This window comes from Lepidochelys olivacea (genome assembly GCF_965140295.1).
Source record: "Lepidochelys olivacea isolate rLepOli2 genome assembly, chromosome: 2".
NCBI lineage: Eukaryota > Metazoa > Chordata > Testudines > Cheloniidae > Lepidochelys > Lepidochelys olivacea.
Window position 1 is genome coordinate 256,051,572 of NC_140412.1, and position 21,898 is coordinate 256,073,469.

The 21,898-nt window shown below is 40.8% G+C and overlaps 1 protein-coding gene across 1 annotated transcript in view; it reads right to left on the reverse strand.

Annotated features, from left to right (window-relative positions):
- Window positions 1-919: 919 nt before the first annotated feature.
- The window catches only part of LOC311516087 (uncharacterized protein C9orf152), a 29,535-nt gene continuing 8,556 nt past the window's right edge, over window positions 920-21,898 (reverse strand). Inside the window, exons 4-6 of the mRNA XM_084619761.1 lie at window positions 19,514-19,642; window positions 8,259-8,396; window positions 920-2,130 (exon numbers count right to left, since the gene is read on the reverse strand). Of these exons, the coding sequence (XP_084475887.1) occupies window positions 1,553-2,130; window positions 8,259-8,396; window positions 19,514-19,642 (845 nt within the window). The 3' untranslated portion in view covers window positions 920-1,552. The remainder of the gene's footprint in view (window positions 2,131-8,258; window positions 8,397-19,513; window positions 19,643-21,898) is intronic.

Here is a 21,898-nt window from a genome sequence, read left to right on the forward strand (position 1 = left end):
GGAGCAACTAATTCTGTGTAGTATATTAATATTTATAGACCAGTTTTAATATAAAAGTGCTATCATATTATTTTGGTTATTAGGAAACTATATTTCCTTGAAGTTTGTCTCATAAAGCAGGGGCCCCACTTACTCAGAACTTATTTTAAGACTTGTCTAGAGGGGAAGTTGACAGGCAACTGGTATTCCCCTATAGCTATGTCAGTCTGTGTGTGGACTCTCCATTCCAGAATCAGTGTGACTTTATTCTAGAATAATTATGGAATAAAGTTATTTTTTTTCCAGAATAGGGTGCCCACATGTGGGATTTATACTGGCATAGCTATAAAAGCTCTAAGATATATGAAATTAATAGTCTAATAAATAAGTGCCGATCAATTTCCCTGTACAGATAAGTCCTTTAGTAGCTTTGGCTGTGTAACAAGTCAAATGGAAAGTTTACATCTCAGTACCAAATCTAATACTGAAGCACATAATAGCTTATTTTGGAAGGTGAAGAACGTTTTTACTAGCACAGAGTACCAAAGAATGAGAAGTGAGAAATGGAAAGATGTTCTAAGTTTTCTAGTCCATCCCCTGGCCACTGTAAAATAATTCCCCATAGTGTTCAGTATTTTCTAGGGCTTTGCTCATTCCATCTCAGAATGACCCAAAAAATTGTTTCTTCACCATGTCCCTTGGAAGTACATACTGTACATCTGATTTATCTTGTATGTTTATGTTAGCTAGCACCAATTCTTTCATTGAAAACCATATCACAACTTGAATAATTCATCTTACTGTGGCAGCAACAACACAAGGCACAGGTGTGTTTCTAATTCACAGCTGGAAGAAACAATTAACAGCATGTGGGATTTATGAATAGGAAAAGCATTTGGATATTTACTGTATTTAATGCCATTAAGGACAGCAACAGAAATATGCTATGATGGTTTTATTCACTGTTTTAGGATACACACAGGAAAATCAATCAAATAATTTGTGGAAGTAAATGAATAATAAAACCTCATGTTGACTAGAACGCGTTAATCACCCTTGCTACTGTTGTTCTAAAACCTGCTTCATTTGTTGCTTGTTCAGACAGCTAATCGAATTATGCAGTACTGAAATCCAGTCCAGTTGCTTCATCAGCAGTTTTTGTAAATCCTACTCTTTGCTACAGCTTTTTCAAATGATTTGTGATCTCACTATGATAGAATTCTTGTCCCTCAAAAATCAGTAGTTTGGATTTAGAAGGAAAAAAAGGAATCAATGCAAAATGAGTTAACATTAGGTGTTCCTATATTTGAAGGTACAAAAATGGGTATGGATAATCCTGATGTTGCTCTAGGTATAAAAATTCTTTATTGTCCAATACTCTTTATGACATTGCAACTCATTTAACAGACTTTTCACTCTGTGAACTTCTAAAACATGTTGATTGGCCCATGCAAATTCTTACTATATAAAGTACTGACCCCTTACTTAGTAAGTCAAAAGTTGAATTGAAAAATTAGTTTACTGAAATTTTATTTTAAATTTTAACTAAACTTTACACATTACTGAAATTTCTTTATGGTGAGACATATAATCCAAGTCTTTTTGCAGCTTCTGAGATCCTGGGTGTTTTTTTCCGAGGGAAAGGGTAATAGCTTAGTTTGCTGGATATGGGTGTACATTTTGTGGATGAAATCTGTTGGTGTGTCCAAATTGCTGAAGAGACTGACTTCAAAGGAGGCTTCTGGCAGATGCCTGAAATGGAGTTGCTATTCTCTTCAGTGGGACTGTTTAACATACTTGAATTTCCCAGTTCATCGAGTGATACTGTGGAATGTTCACTTGCAGTTAGTGTTTTTTCATATGGCAGCATGACATTTTCCTTCACAGTCAGTCTCTCATTGTCAAAACTAATCTGTTCATTCTTGCAATGGGCAAGATCACTTGGAACCTTCTGACAATCAGCTTGTACTAGACGGTGGATTCCCAGGTGTGTACGCCATGGTGAACTGTCTTGTACATTGCCATTGGAAGTTAAGTCCAGTGTGACCTTTCTGACAGGAATGTGTTCTTTAAATTCTTTTGGTTTCCTTATTTTCTTATTTATTAAAATGCCATTGACCATTGATTCCCCAGGAACAGGCTGATTCTCACCTGTGAAGAAAATGCATATTTCTACATTATTACATTGGCAAAAATTAAAGATCCAACTTCCATGCCACAAACTCAACCTTAGGAGCTCTAAGGGGTCAATGTGTCTGCACTTTTTCTCTGTGGCTAATTAGAGTGCAAGTTCCTTTAGTATGTGGGTGCAGAGGGGAAATGTTTCAAAGTCCTGAGTACCCAAGTGGTGCTCCATCAGTCAATCAAATAATAATTGAGACTTATAAAGGAAATACTGATATTAGCATAAAACCCAATAATAAATTAGATTATCTTCAATTTTTAATCATCAATGAGCAAGAATTCCTATGATGAACATGGAATCTCTTCAGCTGAAGATAGATCTGTAGTCACAAAGATACAAATGTTCTATTTGTTTGATGATTTTGATGTAACTATTCATACGAATTAAAAATACCATAACGAACGGACTAGTGTGTGTGTGCTTTGCTGCCCCCTCCCGGATTGAATTGGAACTGCACAACTGTGTCATAGGCTTTATATTACCAACCGTGCATTCATCTACATTAGGAAAAAATATATTTTGACCATATGTTAGCTGACAGGTCATAACTATCACATGGTAAACTTCTAGTGTAGACAAGGCAGTTGTAGTTTTAACATGTGTTAGCTGGTCAAGATAAACAGTTTACCTCTGCCAAGGAAATTCCCACCTGTCCATTTAGGGCCAAATTCTGGCCACTTTGTGTCATCTGAGTGGCACAAAATGGCTGAAATGGAAAGAATCTGCCATCTTGTTTTTTTCTCTCATCTATGGATTTCCTTTTTTGCTGTTCCCGGACCCAAAGAAGGGGAGCTGAAAATAAATGCCTTCCACAGTCACCTAATACAGAAACATGTTTGTTTTAAATCAGGTAGGTGGCAAGAAAGCAGCATTACACATATTGTGGCCTCAAGTTAATGAGACAGCTAAAGCCATTTTCTGCCCTGACTTTACTCCTGCACACCACCAAATTTAATGAGATTGCACAGGGGACAAAGTCACGGAAGAACTTGACAGTGTTTATTTAAAGCAAAATGACGGGGTGTAGCTTCTGAACCAGGGACTGGGAATGAGTTCTCCTAACGTGTCTGCCACTGACTGAGGCCATGGGCCAGTCATTGAACATCAGTGCCTCCGTTTTCTCATTTATAAAATAGAGAATAATATTTATTAGCTAATCTCATGGAGAGGTGTTGTGAGGATCCATTAATAAATATTTGTAAAGCATTATGTAAGTACTACTGTTAGTAACATACAAGATATAAGGAACAGAATTACTGCAAAAGCAAAGGCATTATTAGCATACAGCAATCAAACTACTGAAAACCCATGGTCTGCTATACATTTAAAATGACCTAGGAGTTGAGCCCTTAAAAACATATGGCTCCTACTGACATCTCTACAAGTTCTCATTAAATGTATTTTCAGTTGGTGTAAATGTTTAACATGGGAGTTGTGCAGTGTGCTTGTCTTATATTACTGTAATGATTAGCAGTAGGTGTGTCTGCTGAAGTAAAGAGTCTGAAGGTTATTCAAATGGAAAATTTGGGGACAGAAGAGTGTAGATTATATTTTGTCAAAAAAGCATCCAAACAGTCAGTTAAAATAGATCACAGCACTAGATAGTGCAATGAGACCTTTCAGCCTTGGATTTGAAATCAAAGTAGTGTTGTTGAAAGAGAACAGGATTGTGTTTTTACAAATATTGTAATTGGTTTTCCTTTGGTGTAATGGTCTTTACAATGAAATACTTGAAGGTATGTCAGATCCACCTGTTTCACTGGTAGTACTCAAAACAACAAAACACTCTATTTTTTTCAAGATACTTCTTTTAAAAGTTCTTCTCTCTGAACATAAACAGAGAGAGGGTGTAAAGTTTTTGCTTTGAAGATACACATGCCATGCCACTTTCCCACATTCAGGATCTGCAGTAGTCCATAGAACTCAGTAGTGATCAGAACTGTGGAGGTTATGCAGTAAGTTATATTAGCAGTTTATTACATACTCTCCAAAGTTCCAAGGTAAGTTCTTTATTTAAATCTTCTTGCACTGAATAGAACTTTTTTTCTATTTAACAAGTGCATATAATGGTTTTATTGCAAGTGTATTTATTGTTTAGGCCTTTTCACTTGCACTTTCATAATAAAGGAACTATGATTGCAGGGTCTTTACATTTTTCAAGGTTTCTGAGTGACATAGGTTAATCACGTTTCACAGGAGCTTTAGAAACTCTCTGAAGAAGCTTTCTATAGGCATATGCTTATTGTATGTGACTGTCTCCTACTGTATACTTTGGGTGCCACTCTCAGACTAATTCCCAGAGTAAGCAACACTTTCATTTCGCAGTCTACGATAAATAATGAATTTATTGGCCTATTCTTCCCCTGAGTGAAGATTTTCAAAGCCAGCCACCTCTTGTTCCTGAATATCAGAAGGAGACTGAAGTGTCACTGTGTGTGTCACGGGAAGGAACAGAAGAAAGTTACATTATCAGATGACTCCCCCACTTACTCACTAGTTGAAAACCTGGGAGAACCAGTAAATCTAGAAGTGTTCTAAAAGTCACCAGATCAGGGCTTGGGCCAACAGAGGTGGGAAGTGACCATCTAGAGCCAAGACTCATCACAGAATGTCTTTCTGCCAGTCCCATCCCGACTAAACCAGGAGGAAGTTTTGGATGATCACAATTACTTTATTATCATGGGAAGAGAGGCAGTCTCAAATATAATCATTGAAATAAAAGGCTGGAAGAGACCTTGAGAGGTCATCTAGTCCATACCCCATGCTGAGGCAGGACCAAATAAACCGAGATCATCCCTGACAGGTGTTTGTCCAACTTGTTCTTAAAAACCTCAAATGATGGGGATTGCACAACCTCCCTTGGTAACCTATTCCGGTACTTAATTGCCCTTATAGCTAGAAAGTTTTTCCTAATATCTAACTTAAATCTACCTTCTTGCAGATTAAGCCCATTTCTTCTTGACCTCTTTTCAGTGGACATGGAGAACAACTGATCACTGTCCTCTTTATAACAGCCCTTAACATATTTGAAAACTGTTATGAAGTCCCCAATAACTCTTCTTTGTTAAGACTAGATATGCCCAGTTTTTTTAACCTTTCCTCATAGGTCAGGTTTTACAAACCTTTTATTATTTTTGTTGCTCTTCTCTGGACTCTCTCCCATTTGTCCACATCTTTCCTAAAATGTGTTGCCCAAAACTGGACATAGTAGTCCAGTTGAGACCTCTCCAGTGCTGAGTAGAGCGGGACAGTTGGGTCTGTTATAGGAGTGGGTAGGTGAGGTTCTGTGGCCTGTGATGTGCAGAGATTAGGATAGATGATCACAATGGTCCCTTCTGGCCTTAAAGTCTATGAGACAATTACCTCTCATGTCTTACATACAACACTCTTGTTAATACACTCCAGAAGGATATTAACCTTTTTGCAACAGCAATACATCATTGGTTTATATTCTATTTGTGATCCACTATAGCCCCCAGATCCTTTGGAGCAATCCTACTGCCAAGCCAGTTATTCTCCATTTTGTGGTTCTGCATTTGATTTGTCCTTCCTTTTTAAGTAAAGTACTTCACACTTATGTGTATTGAATTTTATCTTGTTGATTTCAGATCAATTTTCCAATTATTCAAAGTCCTTTTGAATTTTAATCCTGCCCTCCAAAGGGCTAGTAATTTCTCACAGCTTGGTGTCATCTGCAAATTTTATAAGCATACTCTGCTCCATTATCAAAGTCATCAATGAAAATATTGAATAGTACTTATTGACAGACAGACCGCTCTGAGAACCCTCTAGATATGCCCTCCTGCTTTGACAGAATACCATTGATAACTATTCTCTGAGTGCGGTTTTTCAACCAGTTGTGTACCTACATGATAGTAATCTCAGCTAGACATTTCCCTAATTTTCTTATGAGTGTGTCGTGGAACAAATAGGCAGGATCCATACAATTTAGGGATTTATTGGGCAACATAATAAATGTTGTTTATTTTGGGATTTTCAAAGTGTCATAAGGGAGTTAAGTGCCCAACTTTCACTGAACTACAGTGGGATTTGGGAGCCTAACTCTTGTATGCTCCTTTGAAAATCCCACACTTAAACTTCTCCTGGAAATCATCTGATTACCATGGAGATCGCCTGTCGGGGTACTTTGCTGTCGGTGCAAAACACTGCTTGCTAAGTAGGTTGCCTCCTTTTGCTCTAGCAGCTGTGTTTTGGTGGCTGGAATATGTAACCTTATGGAGAGTAGCAGAACCCATCCTCAAGGTAGCAAAGGTGTGGATAATTGTGGCAAGGTCCACATTTGAAAAAGAATGCAGCAATCTTTCCATGCACGGATGGAAATTACTGCTACCTGAATACTCATAAGCAATTGGGTATTCAATAAGCTCCCCAGTTTGTTAACCTTAAAAACATGGAACCAGAACCTCAGCCCTGCCAAAATCCATGCAGCAAAGGAACTTTAAAGGTGCCTCAAGCAGTAACACTAACCCTCCTAATAGCCCTATATATATGTCAAACAAGAAAGCTTAGTAAGGGTGTGTGCCTCTGTATAGTGTCTAGTACCTGATTGGTGCATCTAGGAACTACTGTAACATAAATATTAAATAAAAGCTTAGTACCCTGCTGGAGAGTGCTCTTAGACAGAAGAAGTTACCCAATGTTACCACCTGGGATCTCTCAGAGAAAAAGGAACAGAGCCACCTGTGTAGCCATCCTCTGTAATATAAATTTGCTGCCCTCTCAAAAGTTATTCCATCAACAGTTTCCTGTGTCTGAATGATTGTGTTTTGGTGTGCTGGCCAAATTTTAACTCATATAATTACAGTCAATTTATTTGCAGTCTTTCTGGAATTTCATTTGGATACAGTGCATTTCACTTCCCCTCCTAGACTGTTTTGTATTGTTGGATAAACTGGTTCTTCTGTATGTATATACTTTTCCTCTTCATGGAGTTAATTAATATTTATGTTTCAATGCCCTTGGATGAAAGGAGATATAGAACTGCATCTATTACATATTATTATTTAATTTATAATTTTTTCAGCACTTCTACATCCAGCCAGAATCCAGAACTGCAGAAGAATGCACAGGAAAATGTAAAGTAAGAAATAGGCTAAATTATTTTGACACACACCAAATTTGGTTTGGACACAGGTTTGGGGCTTATGAGTTCATCAGGTTTATTTTACTCACCTCTGAAATAAACACTAAACTCTGTTAAATCACATTAATTCTATTCATGTTGCAACTATTTAACTAAAGAAACTTAAATTATTTTGTTTAGTTTCATGGCTCTTCCGATCAGCTTAGAAAGAAAAGAGAAGCAAAGCAATATAATATTTGTAAACAGTATTCTAATATAAACTTTAAAAATGTTGCTAATACTGGTTATACCAAAACCCGTCTGATGTGGCAGCTAAGTGTCACATGTCATTTGTTTTCCTGTGGGCTCATATTCAAAATAATATACAGTGAAACCACTTCCACCAGGCACATCTCTGTCTGAAGCTAGCACATTAAAGTTATGCCGGTGATTCCAAGTATAATTTAGCTCATTTTAAACTAAAGCCTAACTTCTGCTAGGCATTTGATTTTTGCTGCTGCCTTGGTTAGTCTTTTAGGACAGGCTTCATGGAACAGGTTAAAACAGGAAGAACAAAAGGTGCAAGACGGTATTGTTAGGTTAACCATATGGAAGCATTAAGGAAAGCAGAAATCTGACAAGAGCTATATGCTGCAAATATTATCGTCAATTAACACTAATTAATTAGTACGTGTGAAAATTAACATTTGTGATATCAAGAATTGCATGCAACTTACATAACACTATCTTAAAATACATAAAATCACCTCAAACAAACATTAAAAAGTGTTTCACTGCTTCCTCTTCTAATATATTTGTTAACCATTAGACTACTTTTCAGTGGAATTAACAAAGAAACAAAGACATCCGCAACATGAAAGCAGTCCACTTTGTGCTTTCCTTGCAAGCTGTGCATAAGCATTCAAAAGTATCTTAAGTTAATGAAGACTTAAAGGAGTTCCCTTTACCCCTCTACATTTGTCAGGTTTGGCCTATGAATCTGAAGCATACCTGTTTTAAACACAATAATGTGTGTTTGCAGCTTTTGCTTCTGTTTTATACAGTCATACTGCTCCTCAAGTAAGCTTACATCCATCTTGGTTGGCTGCCTGTCACAGTCTGAATCCTGTTGCTCTGCTGTATGAGTCACTGAGAAAATACCACAGATATATTTGTAAGTTTGCACCATCTGTTTCCACAAGGAAGACAATAGGCAGAAGCAAGAGACGTCCTTCATTATGTTTGCAAAGAAGAAAATCAAGTTCGCAACATTTAAAATGTTCCTAAGTGAAATAATAACTTTTTGGTACGTATAGCAGCCCCCTTCACTGCTTGGTGCATGCAGAGTTGTAGATTTCGATCAACTTGTTTTAAGATACATTCGGTGTGTACTGAACTTCAGAAAACATTTAATGACAAGAACTGTTCAATTGAAGGTAATGTTTACTTAAGGTTGAGCAATTGAATCTTTGCCAAAAAACACAGTGAAGTACAAAACACCATTGAACAAAACAGTCAGGTGAACAAAGGATTGGATGATATTGGTTTATGTAGTAATCTTAAATTTTAAAGGAACGCCATCATGTTGATCGGTCATGAAAATAATTCCATCCAGACTTTACATTCAGGATTATTCTATGCATTTTCCACTCAGCCCTCCCAATCTAATTGTTGCATCTTTGCGAAATATCTTTAAAAAGTAGGTAAGATTCACAACGAAGAAACTTGTGCACATCAATCTCCTTTCAGTGTGTGTGCACCTGGGACTGTAAACTGTGAACCATAGGGGCTGCATGCTCCAGTAGATAAGGTATAGGCTTGGGAGTCAAGAGTTGGAAATTCTGGAATCTGGTCTTGGCTCTACCTCATTTAATTTTCCTGCCTTTCAGTTATTCTGTGTGTAAAATGGGGAGAAATTTTACCTGCTCTCCTTTGTAAAACATTCTGAGACCTATGAAACAGCCTTTCCAGGGGAGCAGTGGGGGCAAAACACCTAACTGGCTTCAAGACTGAGCTTGATAAGTTTATGGAGGGGATGGTATGATGAGACTGCCTACAAGGGCATGTAGCTGATGTGCAGCTGCTAGCAGCAAATATCCGGAGATGGGACACTAGATGGGGAGGGCTCTGAGTTACTACAGAGAATTTTTTCCCAGGTATCTGGCTGGTGGGTCTTGCCCACATTCTCAGGATCTAACTGATTGCCATAGTTGGGGTTAGGAAGGAATTTTCCCTTGGGTCAGATTGGGAGAGACTGGGGTTTTTTCACCTTCCTCTGCAGCATGGGGCCTGGCTCACTTGCAGGTTTAAACTAGTGTAAATGGTGGATTCTCTGTAACTTGAAGTCTTTAAATCGTGATTTGAGGACTTCAGTAACTCAGCCAGAGGTTAGGAGTCTATTACAGGAGTGGGTGGGTGAGCTTCTGTGGCCTGCAATGTGCAGGAGGTCAGACTAGATGATCATGATGGTCCCTTCTGACCTTAAAGTTTATGAGTCTATTGATGAAATGTGTTAGAAGTGTGAAGTATTAGTAAGGCTTTTGCACAGTTCCCACATGACATTCTTATAAGCAAACTAGGAAAATGTGGTCTAGATGAAATTACTATAAAGTGGGTGCACAATTGGTTGAAAGACTATACTGAAAGAGTAGTTATTAAAGGTTCACTGTCAAACAGGGAGGACATATCTTGTGGGGTCCCACATGGGTCCTTCCAAGGGCTGATACTATACCTAGGGTCCTTTCTAGGGCTGGTACTATTTTCATTAATTACTTGGATTATGGAATGGAGAGTATCCTTCTAAAATCTGTGGATGATACCAAGTTGGGAGGGTTTGCAATCACTTTATAGGACAGGATTAAAATTCAAAATGACTATGAAACATTAGAGATTTGGTCTGAATTCAACAAATGAAGTTCAGTAAAGATAAGTGCAAAGTACTTCACTCAGGAAGCACAAATACAAAATGGGAATAATTGGCTAAGTGGTAGTACTGCTGAAAAGGGTGTAGGATTTATAGTGGATCGCAAATTGAACATGAGCCAGCAATGTGATGCAGTTGCAGAAATCCTAATATTTTAGTGTGTCTTAACAGGAGCGTTGTATGTAAGACACGGGAGGTAACTGTCCCACTCTCCTCAGCACTGGTGAGGCCTCTGCTGGAGTAATGTGTTGAGTTCTGGGCAACACACTTTAGGAAAGATGTGGACAAATTGCAGAGAGTCAAGGGAAGAGCAACAAAAATAATAAAAGGTTTAGAAAACCTGACCTATGAGGAAAGGTTAAAAAAACTGGGCATATCTAGTCTTAAGAAAAGAAGACTGATTGGAGACATGATAACAGTATTCAAATATGTTAAGAGCTGTTATAAAGAGGACAGTGAACAATTGTTCTCCATGTCCACTGAAGAGAGGTCAAGAAGCAATGGGCTTAATGTGCAGGAATGTAGATTTAGGTTAGATATTAAGAAAAACTTTCTGTTAGGGTACTTAAGTTTTGGGAAAGGATTCCAAGGGAAGCTGTGGAATACCCATCTGTCAAGGTTCCTTCCCCACTCTGAACTCTAGGGTACAGATGTGAGGACCTGCATGAAAGACCCCCTAAGCTTATTCTTACCAGCTTAGGTTAAAAACTTCCTCAAGGTACAGACTTTCCCTTGTCCTTGAACCCTATGCTGTCACCACCAAGCATATTAAACAAAGAACAGGAAAAGAGCCCACTTGGAGATGTCTTCCCTCCCAAAAATATCCCCCCGCAAGCCCTACACGCTGTTTCCTGAGGAAGGCTCGATAAAAATCCTCACCAATTTGCATAGGTGAACACAGACCCAAACCCTTGGATCTTAAGAATAATGAAAAAGCAATCAGGGTCTTAAAAGAAGAATTTTAATTAAAGAAAAAGTAAAAGAATCACCTCTATAAAATCAGGATGGTAAATACCTTACAGGGTAATCAGATTCAAAACATAGAGAATCCCTCTAGGCAAAACCTTAAGTTACAAAAAGACACAAAAAACAGGAATATACATTCCATTCAGCACAGCTTATATACCAGCCATTTAAACAAAAGAAAATCTAACACATTTCTAGCTAGATTGCTTACTAACTTTTTACAGGAGTTCTGAAGAGCATTCCTGATCTGCTCCCAGCAAAAGCATCACACAGACAGACAGACCCTTTGTTCCCCCCGCTCCAGCTTTGAAAGTAACTTGTCTCCTCATTGGTCATTTTGGTCAGGTGCCAGTGAGGTTATCCTAGCTTCTTAACCCTTTACAGGTGAAAGGGTTTTGCCTCTGGCCAGGAGGAATATTATAGTTCTGTATACAGAAAGGTGGTTACCCTTCCCTTTATATTTATGACACCATCATTGGAGGTTTTTAAGAATGGGTTGGAGAAACACCTGTCAGGGATGGTTAAGTTTACTTGGTCGTACCTGAGCACAGGGGTCTGGACTCGATCACTTCTCGAGGTCCCTTCCAGCACTACATTTCTATGATTCTATGTTTTCTGTTATTGTGAGTCTTATAAAAAGTTATTTCCTTTGGTATCCCAGCCCTCGCAAAGACCTTCATGAGCTCATTTACTACCATAGGTGCACAGTGGGACGGCTTCGGGATACCATGTGGCTTACTCTACTATCACCAGTATATAACAGAATCCCAATGCATTCTTCTCAAAGGTCCCAATAAATACACCCCTACCCATTTGAAGGGTACACCCACCACCGGGAGTGGAATCAGGGGGGCCTTAGACCTCCCTTTGGGTCCTGCCAACTGGCATTCAGGACACAAGGCATAGAAATTGTGCACTTCTTGGTGGATGTCCAGCCAGAAGAACCTACATGCCACCCTCTCCAGCAGCTTTTCTCTCCCCAAGTGCCTGGCACACAGCACCGAGTGGGCTAGGTGTAGTAGCCTCTGGCAGAACTTTTTTGGTACCTGCAGTTGGTGCCATTTTTCCTGGGATTGGGTGTCTCTCATCACTCAGTATAGCCATTCATTGCAGAGCTTGAAGTGTGGCCACTGCTTTGCCTATTGGGTTTTATCCTCTTCCCCCTTCAGGACAGCTACCTACTCCCAAGTGCAGCTCAGAGTCTTTTCCTCCCTTTGTTCCTGCATGAAGTCTTCCTCTAAAGGTAGCCAATCATGGCTTGCTTCCTTGGATGTCCTCGGACTAGTGGGCTGTTGGGCCAGTGTTCCTGGCTGGCCTGAGCGACCCCTGCCAGGACCTTTCACCTTGTCCTGTCCCATAAGACCCCTCGTTCTTGGGTTTGGGTCGACCTCTGCCGGGGTTCTTTGTTCCACTGCTGTAGGAGTTCTCCAAACTATCTCCAGTCTCGTCCCAATATTACTGGGTAGGGCAAGGTGGTCATTAAGCTGACTCAGCAAATCTGTGTGGCCCTCTACTTTAAGTTGCACTTTTGTCATATGAGGTAGGACTGCATATCCCTGTGGATGTGTTAGAGTTAGATAGGGGCCCCTGGCTTGTCAGGGAACTCCACCAGGCTTGTCTGGACGATGGTCTAACTACATCCAGAGTCCACCAGGCCCGTCACTGTGATGCCATTGACATGTACTGGCAGCAGCATATTAGTTGTGCCCCATTTCTGGCCTTGGGTATCTGCCGTCCATGCTTGCCCATAATTGCAGTTCATAAAGGGGTGCTCCTGCCTGAAATGCCCCTCCTGTCCACACTCAAAGAAATTGCCCTTTGGGGTCAGTATTATTTGGTCCACCTCTGGGGCAGTGGGTCCTCCTTGTGGGGCGTATCCCCCTCTTCAAGGGCCCCGATCCCGCCCCCATTCCACCTTTGTGGTGAGGTTGCTCCCTGCATCCGGGGGCACCCCAAAGGGTAACAGCCAGTTTAGCTGTCCTTGGTCTTCCCTCCTTGCCCGGCCCTCATTAGGGGTCAGAGTCTTGTTTCCAGGAGTCCCTTCCCTTGGCATTAGTGAGGCTGGACCCTCTGTGGACACATAATTTTCCATTAGGATCATGGTCTCTGCCAGTGTTGACAGCCAATGGTGCTTTACCCACTCCTTCACCTTGGTTGGGAGAATCTGGGTGAATTGTTCTAGCATGATCATTTCCACCATCTGTGTCACGTCTGTTTTTATGGATCTAACCAGCGCCAACACTGGTTCTTCAATTGTTGGCCCACCACCTGGGGCAGGGTTCCAGGCAGTTACTGTCTTTGCAAAACCTCTGGCGGAACGTCTTGGGGTTGATATCTAGGTAGTCGAGTATGGCTTTTTTACCTGGGTGTAGTCTAGTGCTTCAGGGATGGGAACGTCTTGTCAGAGTCTTGTCACGTCTTGTTGACCTCTGTGACAAAAAGGCCTGGGGCAGCTTGGTGCTTCAGCAGCTTCTTGGCAGGAGCCTACAACACAAAACTGCTCCCCTGTTCCGTCCAACCGGACTAAGCTGAGCTGCTCCCGTTTGATCTCAGTCTGTACTGTGAGCATGCCCAGCACAGGTGTCTGGGTGGGCCTTTCTGGGCACAGAGTTGCTTCTTAACCCTTTCTTCACCAATGTGGGGTTTGTACACTGTATCACACACGTGACGTTGACAGTTTGTGTTCCAACTGTTATAAAGCTTTAATTTTTTGAATCTCTATGTCTACTGTGATTAAATAATTATTGTCTGACCCCCTATAGTCAGTTTCCCCCATAATTTCCCACAGTTGTGAAAATTTAAATTGATTAAATATAAAAAATGTTTAAAACTCATAATTTTGCTCAACTGGGAAAATTAAAATAAATAAAAATTAAAAATAAATATCAATATTATCTGTCAAAATTATATTTAAAAAAAATCGAATTCTGCCAAGCCTCATTATTCTTTAGGGATCCTCAGCACACTTGTGACACGCAGGCCTGCTCCCTGCCTAATCTGCCATACTGTCTATCTTACATTACCAAGAGGATGATAAGACAAAACAGCTGCTGATCAGGAGATGTGGATCCTTCCTGTAGGTAAGCTCCCTGCTACTGACACTGGAAGAGAGCATATGACTCATAAAAGTTGTCACATGGATCACACCTTTGGTACGCTAATTTGATAATCTGTCTCCAAGAATGACTGATACTTGATGCTTTGGAGGAAAGTGAGCTCCTCCTCCCATAATGCACTTGGCCGATTTTGCAATGCTGCTCTGAGTTGTGGGGGAAACCGGTATCCTTCTCCACACCCTCAGGCTATCCGTTTATACAATGAAGCATGAGATTTGATTGACCTAATAGTTTTAGCTGGCATTAGATACAAACATTATTAATGGTCATAAAGTTACCCAGCCCTTTCTAAAATCAAACACCAGTATTTGACTCATTGACCACTTGTGAACGTGTATTGCACAACTTGACTATATGCTGCATAAACAATAGCCTTGACAGCATGTCTTGAAAGTTAAATTTAGGTTCTACTCTAACAGATGTGCATCTACCTATTAAATAAAAAGGCATTTAAAGTATATTAAAGTCTATATGAGGCAATAATGTCTGGTAGCAGTAACTTTACAGTCTAAATAGAAAAACACAAATAAGGAAGAGACATAGAGGCACAGTGACTTAGTGCTCAAAGTCACACAGTAGGTCAGTAGCCGAACTGGGAACAGAAACCAACTTTCCTGACTTTCAGTCTTGTGTGCTATCCACTGGAACATGCTGCTCTAAAGTAAACTAATGACTAGGGGGTCTGATTAAAATTCCAGAGGTAGGAATATAGATTATTTTTGGAAACACTAATATGCAACTAGAGTGTGATCCATGAAACAAGCTACAGGTCTAACCTAGAGAAGTTAATACAGCAAATGGATTTAATTGTGCTTCTGATGTTCAGTAAACTGATGCAATTAATCCTTTGAAATGGAACACCTGCAGCTTCTGTTCCCACCAAAGTTCAATATGAGCGAGTAACAATAGAAGGATTTGCTTTGTACTCATGCCTCACTTATGTATTAATGGTAAAAAGAAAAATCTGTTTTCTCACTGACATACAGACACTACTGGAATTGCTTATCTTTGGTCAGAAAGGCAGGATACATGCTCCTTTCTGGCATTGTCACCATTTGTGCTTTGTAAATCAGCTAGCAGGTGACACTTCTGAGAGAAGAGCAGCTAATACCCTCCTTGTAGGTCTAATTCTGATAATTTCTTTAGATCCACTCTGAATTCCCATCATTGTGTTCTCCCTGAAGAATGCAGGAGGTGGCACTATGGGACTGGTGTGGCTGGTCTGGGTTTTTTTTGTCTTAATGTTAGAAATTTACAGGCCCAGGATTAGGCCCATATATTGCAAGGACCATCTTTTTGTTCTGTGTTTGTACAGCACCTAGCACAGGGGCAAACCTTTTGGCCCGAGGGCCACATCTGGGTATGGAAATTTTATGGCAGGCCATGAATGCTCATGAAATTGGGGGTTGGGATGCAGGGGGGGTGAGGGCTCCGGCTGGGATTGCGGGCTCTGGGATAGGGGTGGGGATGAAGGGTTGGGGGTGCAGGAGGGTGCTCTGGGCTGGGACTGAGGGGTTTGGAGGGCAGGAAGGGGATCAGGGCTGGGGCAGGGGGTTGGAGTATGGGAGGGGGGTCAGTGGTGCAAGCTCTGGGTCAAGCAGCTCCTACAAGCAGTGGCTCCTACACGGCGGCATGGCCAGGCGGCTCTACGTGTTGCCATGTCCACAGGCACAACCCCTGCAGCTCCCATTGACTGTGGTTCCCAGCCAATGGGAGCTGCAGGAGTGGTGCTTGGGGCGGGGGCAGCATGCGGAGCTCCCTGGCTGCCCCTATGCGTAGGAGCTGGAGGGGGGACATGCCTTTGCTTCTGGGAGCTGCGCAGCGTGGGGCAAGTCCTCGACTCCACTCCCTGGCAGGAGCTTGAGGGCCGGATTAAAACGCCTGGAGGGCTGGATGCGGCCCCTGGGCTGTAGTTTGCCCACCCCTGACCTAACATAATGGAATCCTGGTCCAAGGTCCTGTGGTAATACAAATAATAAATAGTAATAAATAATATTAATAACAAGCACAAAAAACATTTCTTTGCACTGGTACACATATTTTTGCACATATGTAGGCTTTGAGACATTATTACTTAGTAGAGTATCTGTGCAAGCTTGTCTCAATTAACAAACTGTCAAAATGTCTGATCTGAGTGACAATTTGATTATGGATTGAAATCTGAAGTGCAATATTCTCTTTAAAGTCTGTTTTACATCACACGGCAGAAGCAATTTTTCATTTCCTAGAGGTAAAAAATTGTGGGGTGCTTCAAAATGCAAAGGCACTGGCTTTTGCCATAGGTAGACATTTACTTTCCTTGACCTTGTTTGCAGAGCCTCTCATCAGGAGAATCTACGTAATTTTATCTAGTAAAAATAATTTGCTATCTAAAAGTCCATTCATTGATTAATTGAATTTTTCTGGGAATCTCTAGGCAATAATTATTGTTGATTTAACAGAAGAAAAAAACAATGTTCCTAATGGTTAATTACATCTGTGTTTGTCACCTGTATCATTATATTTGTCTGCAGATCTGGCACAAAATGATGTTTAGACTCAATGATACGCATGATTGTACAGTGGCGTACATGGTTATTTGCATTGTTTATATGGGTAGTGTTGGATGTATACTCCACATAGTTCGATTGGGGTACAGAGATAGGTTCCAAATATCTTGCAATTTTTTTAATTAGCATTAGGAAGCAAAATCAAGGGTATTATCATAATCCTCTGCCTTCCTATAATTTTCCTTTTTATACAACCTTGAAAGGTTAAAAGCAGACTATTACATCAAAAGATAAACACATGCCAGAGGACTCAAATAAAGGTAAAACACACAAAGAGAAGAAAGAAACAGGATGTCTACTATAGTCTGATTAATTGTACACATTTTGGGTTCCAGAAAATATTGGCAGTCAATAGTAATTGCTTACTTCCTTTTTCATGAGATATCTGATAAGAGTATGCAGATTTCAAATACATCTTTAACTCTGAGACCTAGTTAAGGCATGATAGTTACTAGGGATTTAGCAATGGTTAGAACACAAGGCTGGCCTTCAGGACTCCTGATTCTACTTCAGCTGGCCCCACTTGGGGATCACAGCACCTGTGCTGCGAGTTTCCAGAATCTTCCAATGGGGCCACTCATACCTTCCCCCACCTCCTCTCATAAAGAATTTGAGGATATGTAAGGGGAAGTGACCTCAACCATCCTTCAGTTCCTTCTAAGTGTGAAGGTGTGATGGGGTCCCCGGGGTACAACCTGGAACTGTAGGACCACTGTGCTCCCTTAACTCTTCAGCCTGGGTTGTCTCGCACAATACCGTGCCAGTGACAAACAGCGAAACCCCACCAGGAGTTGTGATCACTCAGCCATTCGCATGTGGAGCCCCACACCCAGCTAAATTGCATGAATGCTCCCTGAGCCTCTCATGTATCACAGAGAGAGAGGCACCAGCCAGTCATCGTAGCTCCCAGCCTTTCACCCCGTCTTACACTGCTCAAGATACCCTTGGACAGTGGAAGCTCATTAATTAGTTTGCCACTTCTTCAAAGGAAAGTGAACACACACCAGCCTTTGTAATCTGAGCTGAGATCCCACAAGCACTTCAACTAAAACTACACCATTTTAGGTGCAGTAACTCCTCCCTTAACATCATCTCGGTTAATGTTGTTACCTTGCTGATCAATTAGAGAACATGCTTGTTTAAAGTTGTGCAATGCTCCCTTATAATGTTGTTTGTCAGCCCCCTGCTTTGTCCTCTGCTTGCAGGAAGAACAGTCCGTTGGAGCTAGCTGGTGGGGGATTGGAACTAGGGTAGACCGGCAACCCCCATTCAACTCCCCGCTCCCCCAAATTCCTTGTGTGGCAGCTGCCAAGCAGGCTATCAATTGCAGGGCAGTTCAGCTGTTCCTCCCCCCACTGCCGTGTGCTGTTCCTGTCCTCTGCCTTGGAGCTGCTGCTGGGAGTCTCCTGCTTACTATGCAGAGGGAAGAGGGGTGCTGATGTCAGGGTGTCCCCCTCCCCCCACTTCTGTACCTTATCTCCACAGAGCAGCAGGGGGGACAGGACAGAGGGAGCTTGCTGGCAGCAGCTGCTGTCTCAACTTGCTGATCTACTTAAAAAGGCAATGTACTTAGAGTGAGGTCAGCGTACTTAAAGGGGCAATGCGCATCTCACATCCACCCACCGTGTGTCTCTGTCTGTCTCACACCCACCCACCGTGTGTGTCTGTCTCTCACTCCCTGTCATGCTGTGTCTCCTCCCTCCTTTCGTGCTGCTTTGTAGAGTGTTTCCTACATTAACAACACTGTGTTAACCCTTCAGGGCTCAGCCAAGTGCTAGTTCATCATTTAGCAGTAGGCATTCCCTGGGAAATATCCCATGCTTTTACTCCATCACCTCAACCAAGCTTCACAATCATCATTGCTGTGTACAGTATTAAATTGTTTGTTTAAAACTTATACTGAAATGTATATATAAATAATTTTTAAAAAGGCTTTTGTCTGAACCTAACCCCTCCCCGCCCCCTATTTACATTAATTCTTATGGGGAAATTGGATTAGCTTAACATCGTTTCACTTAAAGTAGTATTTTTCAGGAACATAACTACAATGTTAAGCGAGGAGTTACTGTAAATAAAACAGATTTATTAACTATAGAAAGATAGATTTTAAGTGATTATAAGTGGTAGGCAGAAAAGGTCAGAGGTAGTTGTTAAAGAAAATAAAAGGTAAGCACAGAGTCTAAATCGTAAACCTTATTAGACTAGGCAGTATTTGGATTTAGTATTTGGTTTTTTTCACCCCACTGGATGTTGCAGGTATGTTATTGCTCTTAATACACTGGCTTTCCCTTTAAGCCTGGGACCAGTTTCCTCAGTTCAAGTCTTTGTCTTCCCATGGTTATTGTTGCTTCCAGAGTAGATGGCGGGTAAAGGTAAAAGAATGATACCACTGTCCCCTATTTTATATCCTCAGTCCATGTGCCTGGAAAACACTAACCCAGACATGTCCTGGTGGGCTTTGCTGTGTCACATAGCTGAGCAATCCCCCACTGTGTTTTGCTTGTCCATCCCTCTTACAGCATTGTAAATCCTTTGTTTACAACTCCCCTGCTGATTAATGGTTGCTTAATACCTTCCTGGGTCCTGGGAGTGGATTACCTCCTTTGTTGTCACTGGTGAACTAACAGTAGAGACTATCAAACTTACAACATATTTTAGTGACAAAATCTGATGACTTCATACCAGGGGTGAAAGTAACTTAAATGGACTTACCAGTACTCAGGGTGGCCGGGCTCCTGGGCAAGGTGTGGGGGATGGCTTTGGGCCCCTGGAAGGAGTGGGCCCTCAAGCGGAAGGGGCGGGACTGGGGCCAGATGCACTTATCTGCCTCCGTTTCCCCATCTGCAAAATAGTGAGGATAACACATACTGCTCAGAGATGTTGAGTTTAATGTATTGTTTGTAAAATGCTTTGAGATCGTTGTATGAAATGTGATATGGAAGTGCAAAGCTTTGCTATTATTCACATCAGATGGTTGTTTGAATAGGAATGAATTTGTCTTTGATAGCTTTTAATCAATACAAATACATTTATCTTCAAGTGGAGTTTGATAAAAATAAAGTGTAGAGTGAGAGATCTGGTTAATCTGTTGTTAACAATAGTTAATCTTAGTTCTATTTTTATCTAGATCACAGCTTTATTTTGCTGAGCTATTGTCCTCTGAGCATAAGGACGCAAATTAGGTCAGTTTTCACTACAAGGTCAAATGTGTCAGATGTAGAAAGCAGCCTTAAAAAAACTTGCTGTCTGAAACCAGTTAGGGCACTCTTCTCCCAAGATCTTGTTAAGTGCCAAGGTGGTGATAATGGGTAAAGTCAATATGGGCAAAGAAAGTGCCTGTGGAGGTGTTCCAAAAAAACTCTTAAAGGGTTGGAAAAATTCACCAGTCTCAAATACCCATCCTTCCTTTTCCTTTTGCATAGAAACCTCATGAGGAATTTGCACAGGACTTCATATAAAAGTGTTGGGATTTATAAAATTGAAGGTTAAAAAAAGAAGTTCATGGAGTCCTGGTCTATGACTAGGCCTCTTAAGTACCACAGTAATACACATAATAATAAAAATAAAATAATAAAAAACATCAATAGAAATTCTTGTATCATTTCTGATACCATTGACCCTTTTGCCTATGGATTAAACTAACATGATTAAAATGAGAAAAAAGTGTTGTTTTGACAAAAAGCTAAATGGCTTCTTCATTGCATGCTCTTAATTATATAGCCATCTGTGTGTATTTCAATGTGTTAATCAGTTGAAACCCTATTTTTCTAAATAAAAAAAGACATTGACTATAACACACTAGGGTCCCAATTTAACTTCCACTGAAGTCAACAGAAAATTTCCCATTGACTTAAGTGGGAGCTGGATGAGACCGCTGGGATTTTTTCTGTGTTCGCATATGCTAATTTTACACTCTCTGTTCCATTGACTTCAGTTGGGTTACTCAACAACAGTGTGGTCATCAGCATTAGTTTGGTTTTGGCAGCTTTTTGATATGGACATGTTATGAGGATGGAAAACCAATGGACTATGAAGCATATTTGCCATGGACTGCTATTACAAGGCCAGCAATTAAAGTGTCACAAAAAGCTTTGGTGGTGTGATAATATCATCAATGATGAACATACACTGAATATCCAGCCAGACCACCTTAATGACCTAGCTAGACATTGAACATGGCAGTGCTCAATCTGTAAGGATGATATGTCTCTTTGGGATTTGCCATGATGATGATAATGATGATGGATGAAAGGTTCACATATACTGAAATAAAAAAAGGAGTACTTGTGGCACCTTAGAGACTAACAAATTGATTTGAGCATAAGCTTTCGTGAGCTACAGCTCACTTCATCGGATGCATTCAGTGGAAAATACAGTGGGGAGATTTATATGCATAGAGAACACGAAACAATGGGTGTTACCATACACACTGTAACAAGAGAGTGATCACTTAAGGTGAGCTATTACCAGCAGGAGAGCGGGGTGGGGGGAAAAAACCTTTTGTAGTGATAATCAAGGTGGGCCATTTCCAGAAGTTGACAAGAATGTTTGAGGAACAGTGCGGGGTGGGGCAGGGGAATAAATATGGAGAAATAGTTTTACTTTGTGTAATGACACATCCACTCCCAGTCTTTATTCAAGCCTAAGTTAATTGTATCCAGTTTGCAAATTAATTCCAATTCAGCAGTCTCTCGTTGGAGTCTGTTTTTGAAGTTTTTTTGTTGAAGAATTGACACTTTTAGGTCTGTAATCGAGTGACCAAAGAGATTGACGTGTTCTCCAACTGGTTTTTGAATGTTATAATTCTTGACGTGGAGATAGGCCCCAGAGCAGCAGCAGTAACATTTTGTACTGTCCTTTAGGGCAAATTCCCCTCTCACTCAACAGGGCTTGGTAGAACAAGGCTGCATGAATCTCCTGTTTCACTACTGGTGAATCTGGCCCATATAACTTTCTTTAATACTCCCTACAGCAGCTTCATTCCATTACCTTTTATCCAGACCTTGTTGCCAAAAGAATGTAAGCAGGGTCTGAATGAGCTCTTCCCTGACATCTAGGGATGAGCTGCAGGAGAAGACTTCAGGAACTGACACCATT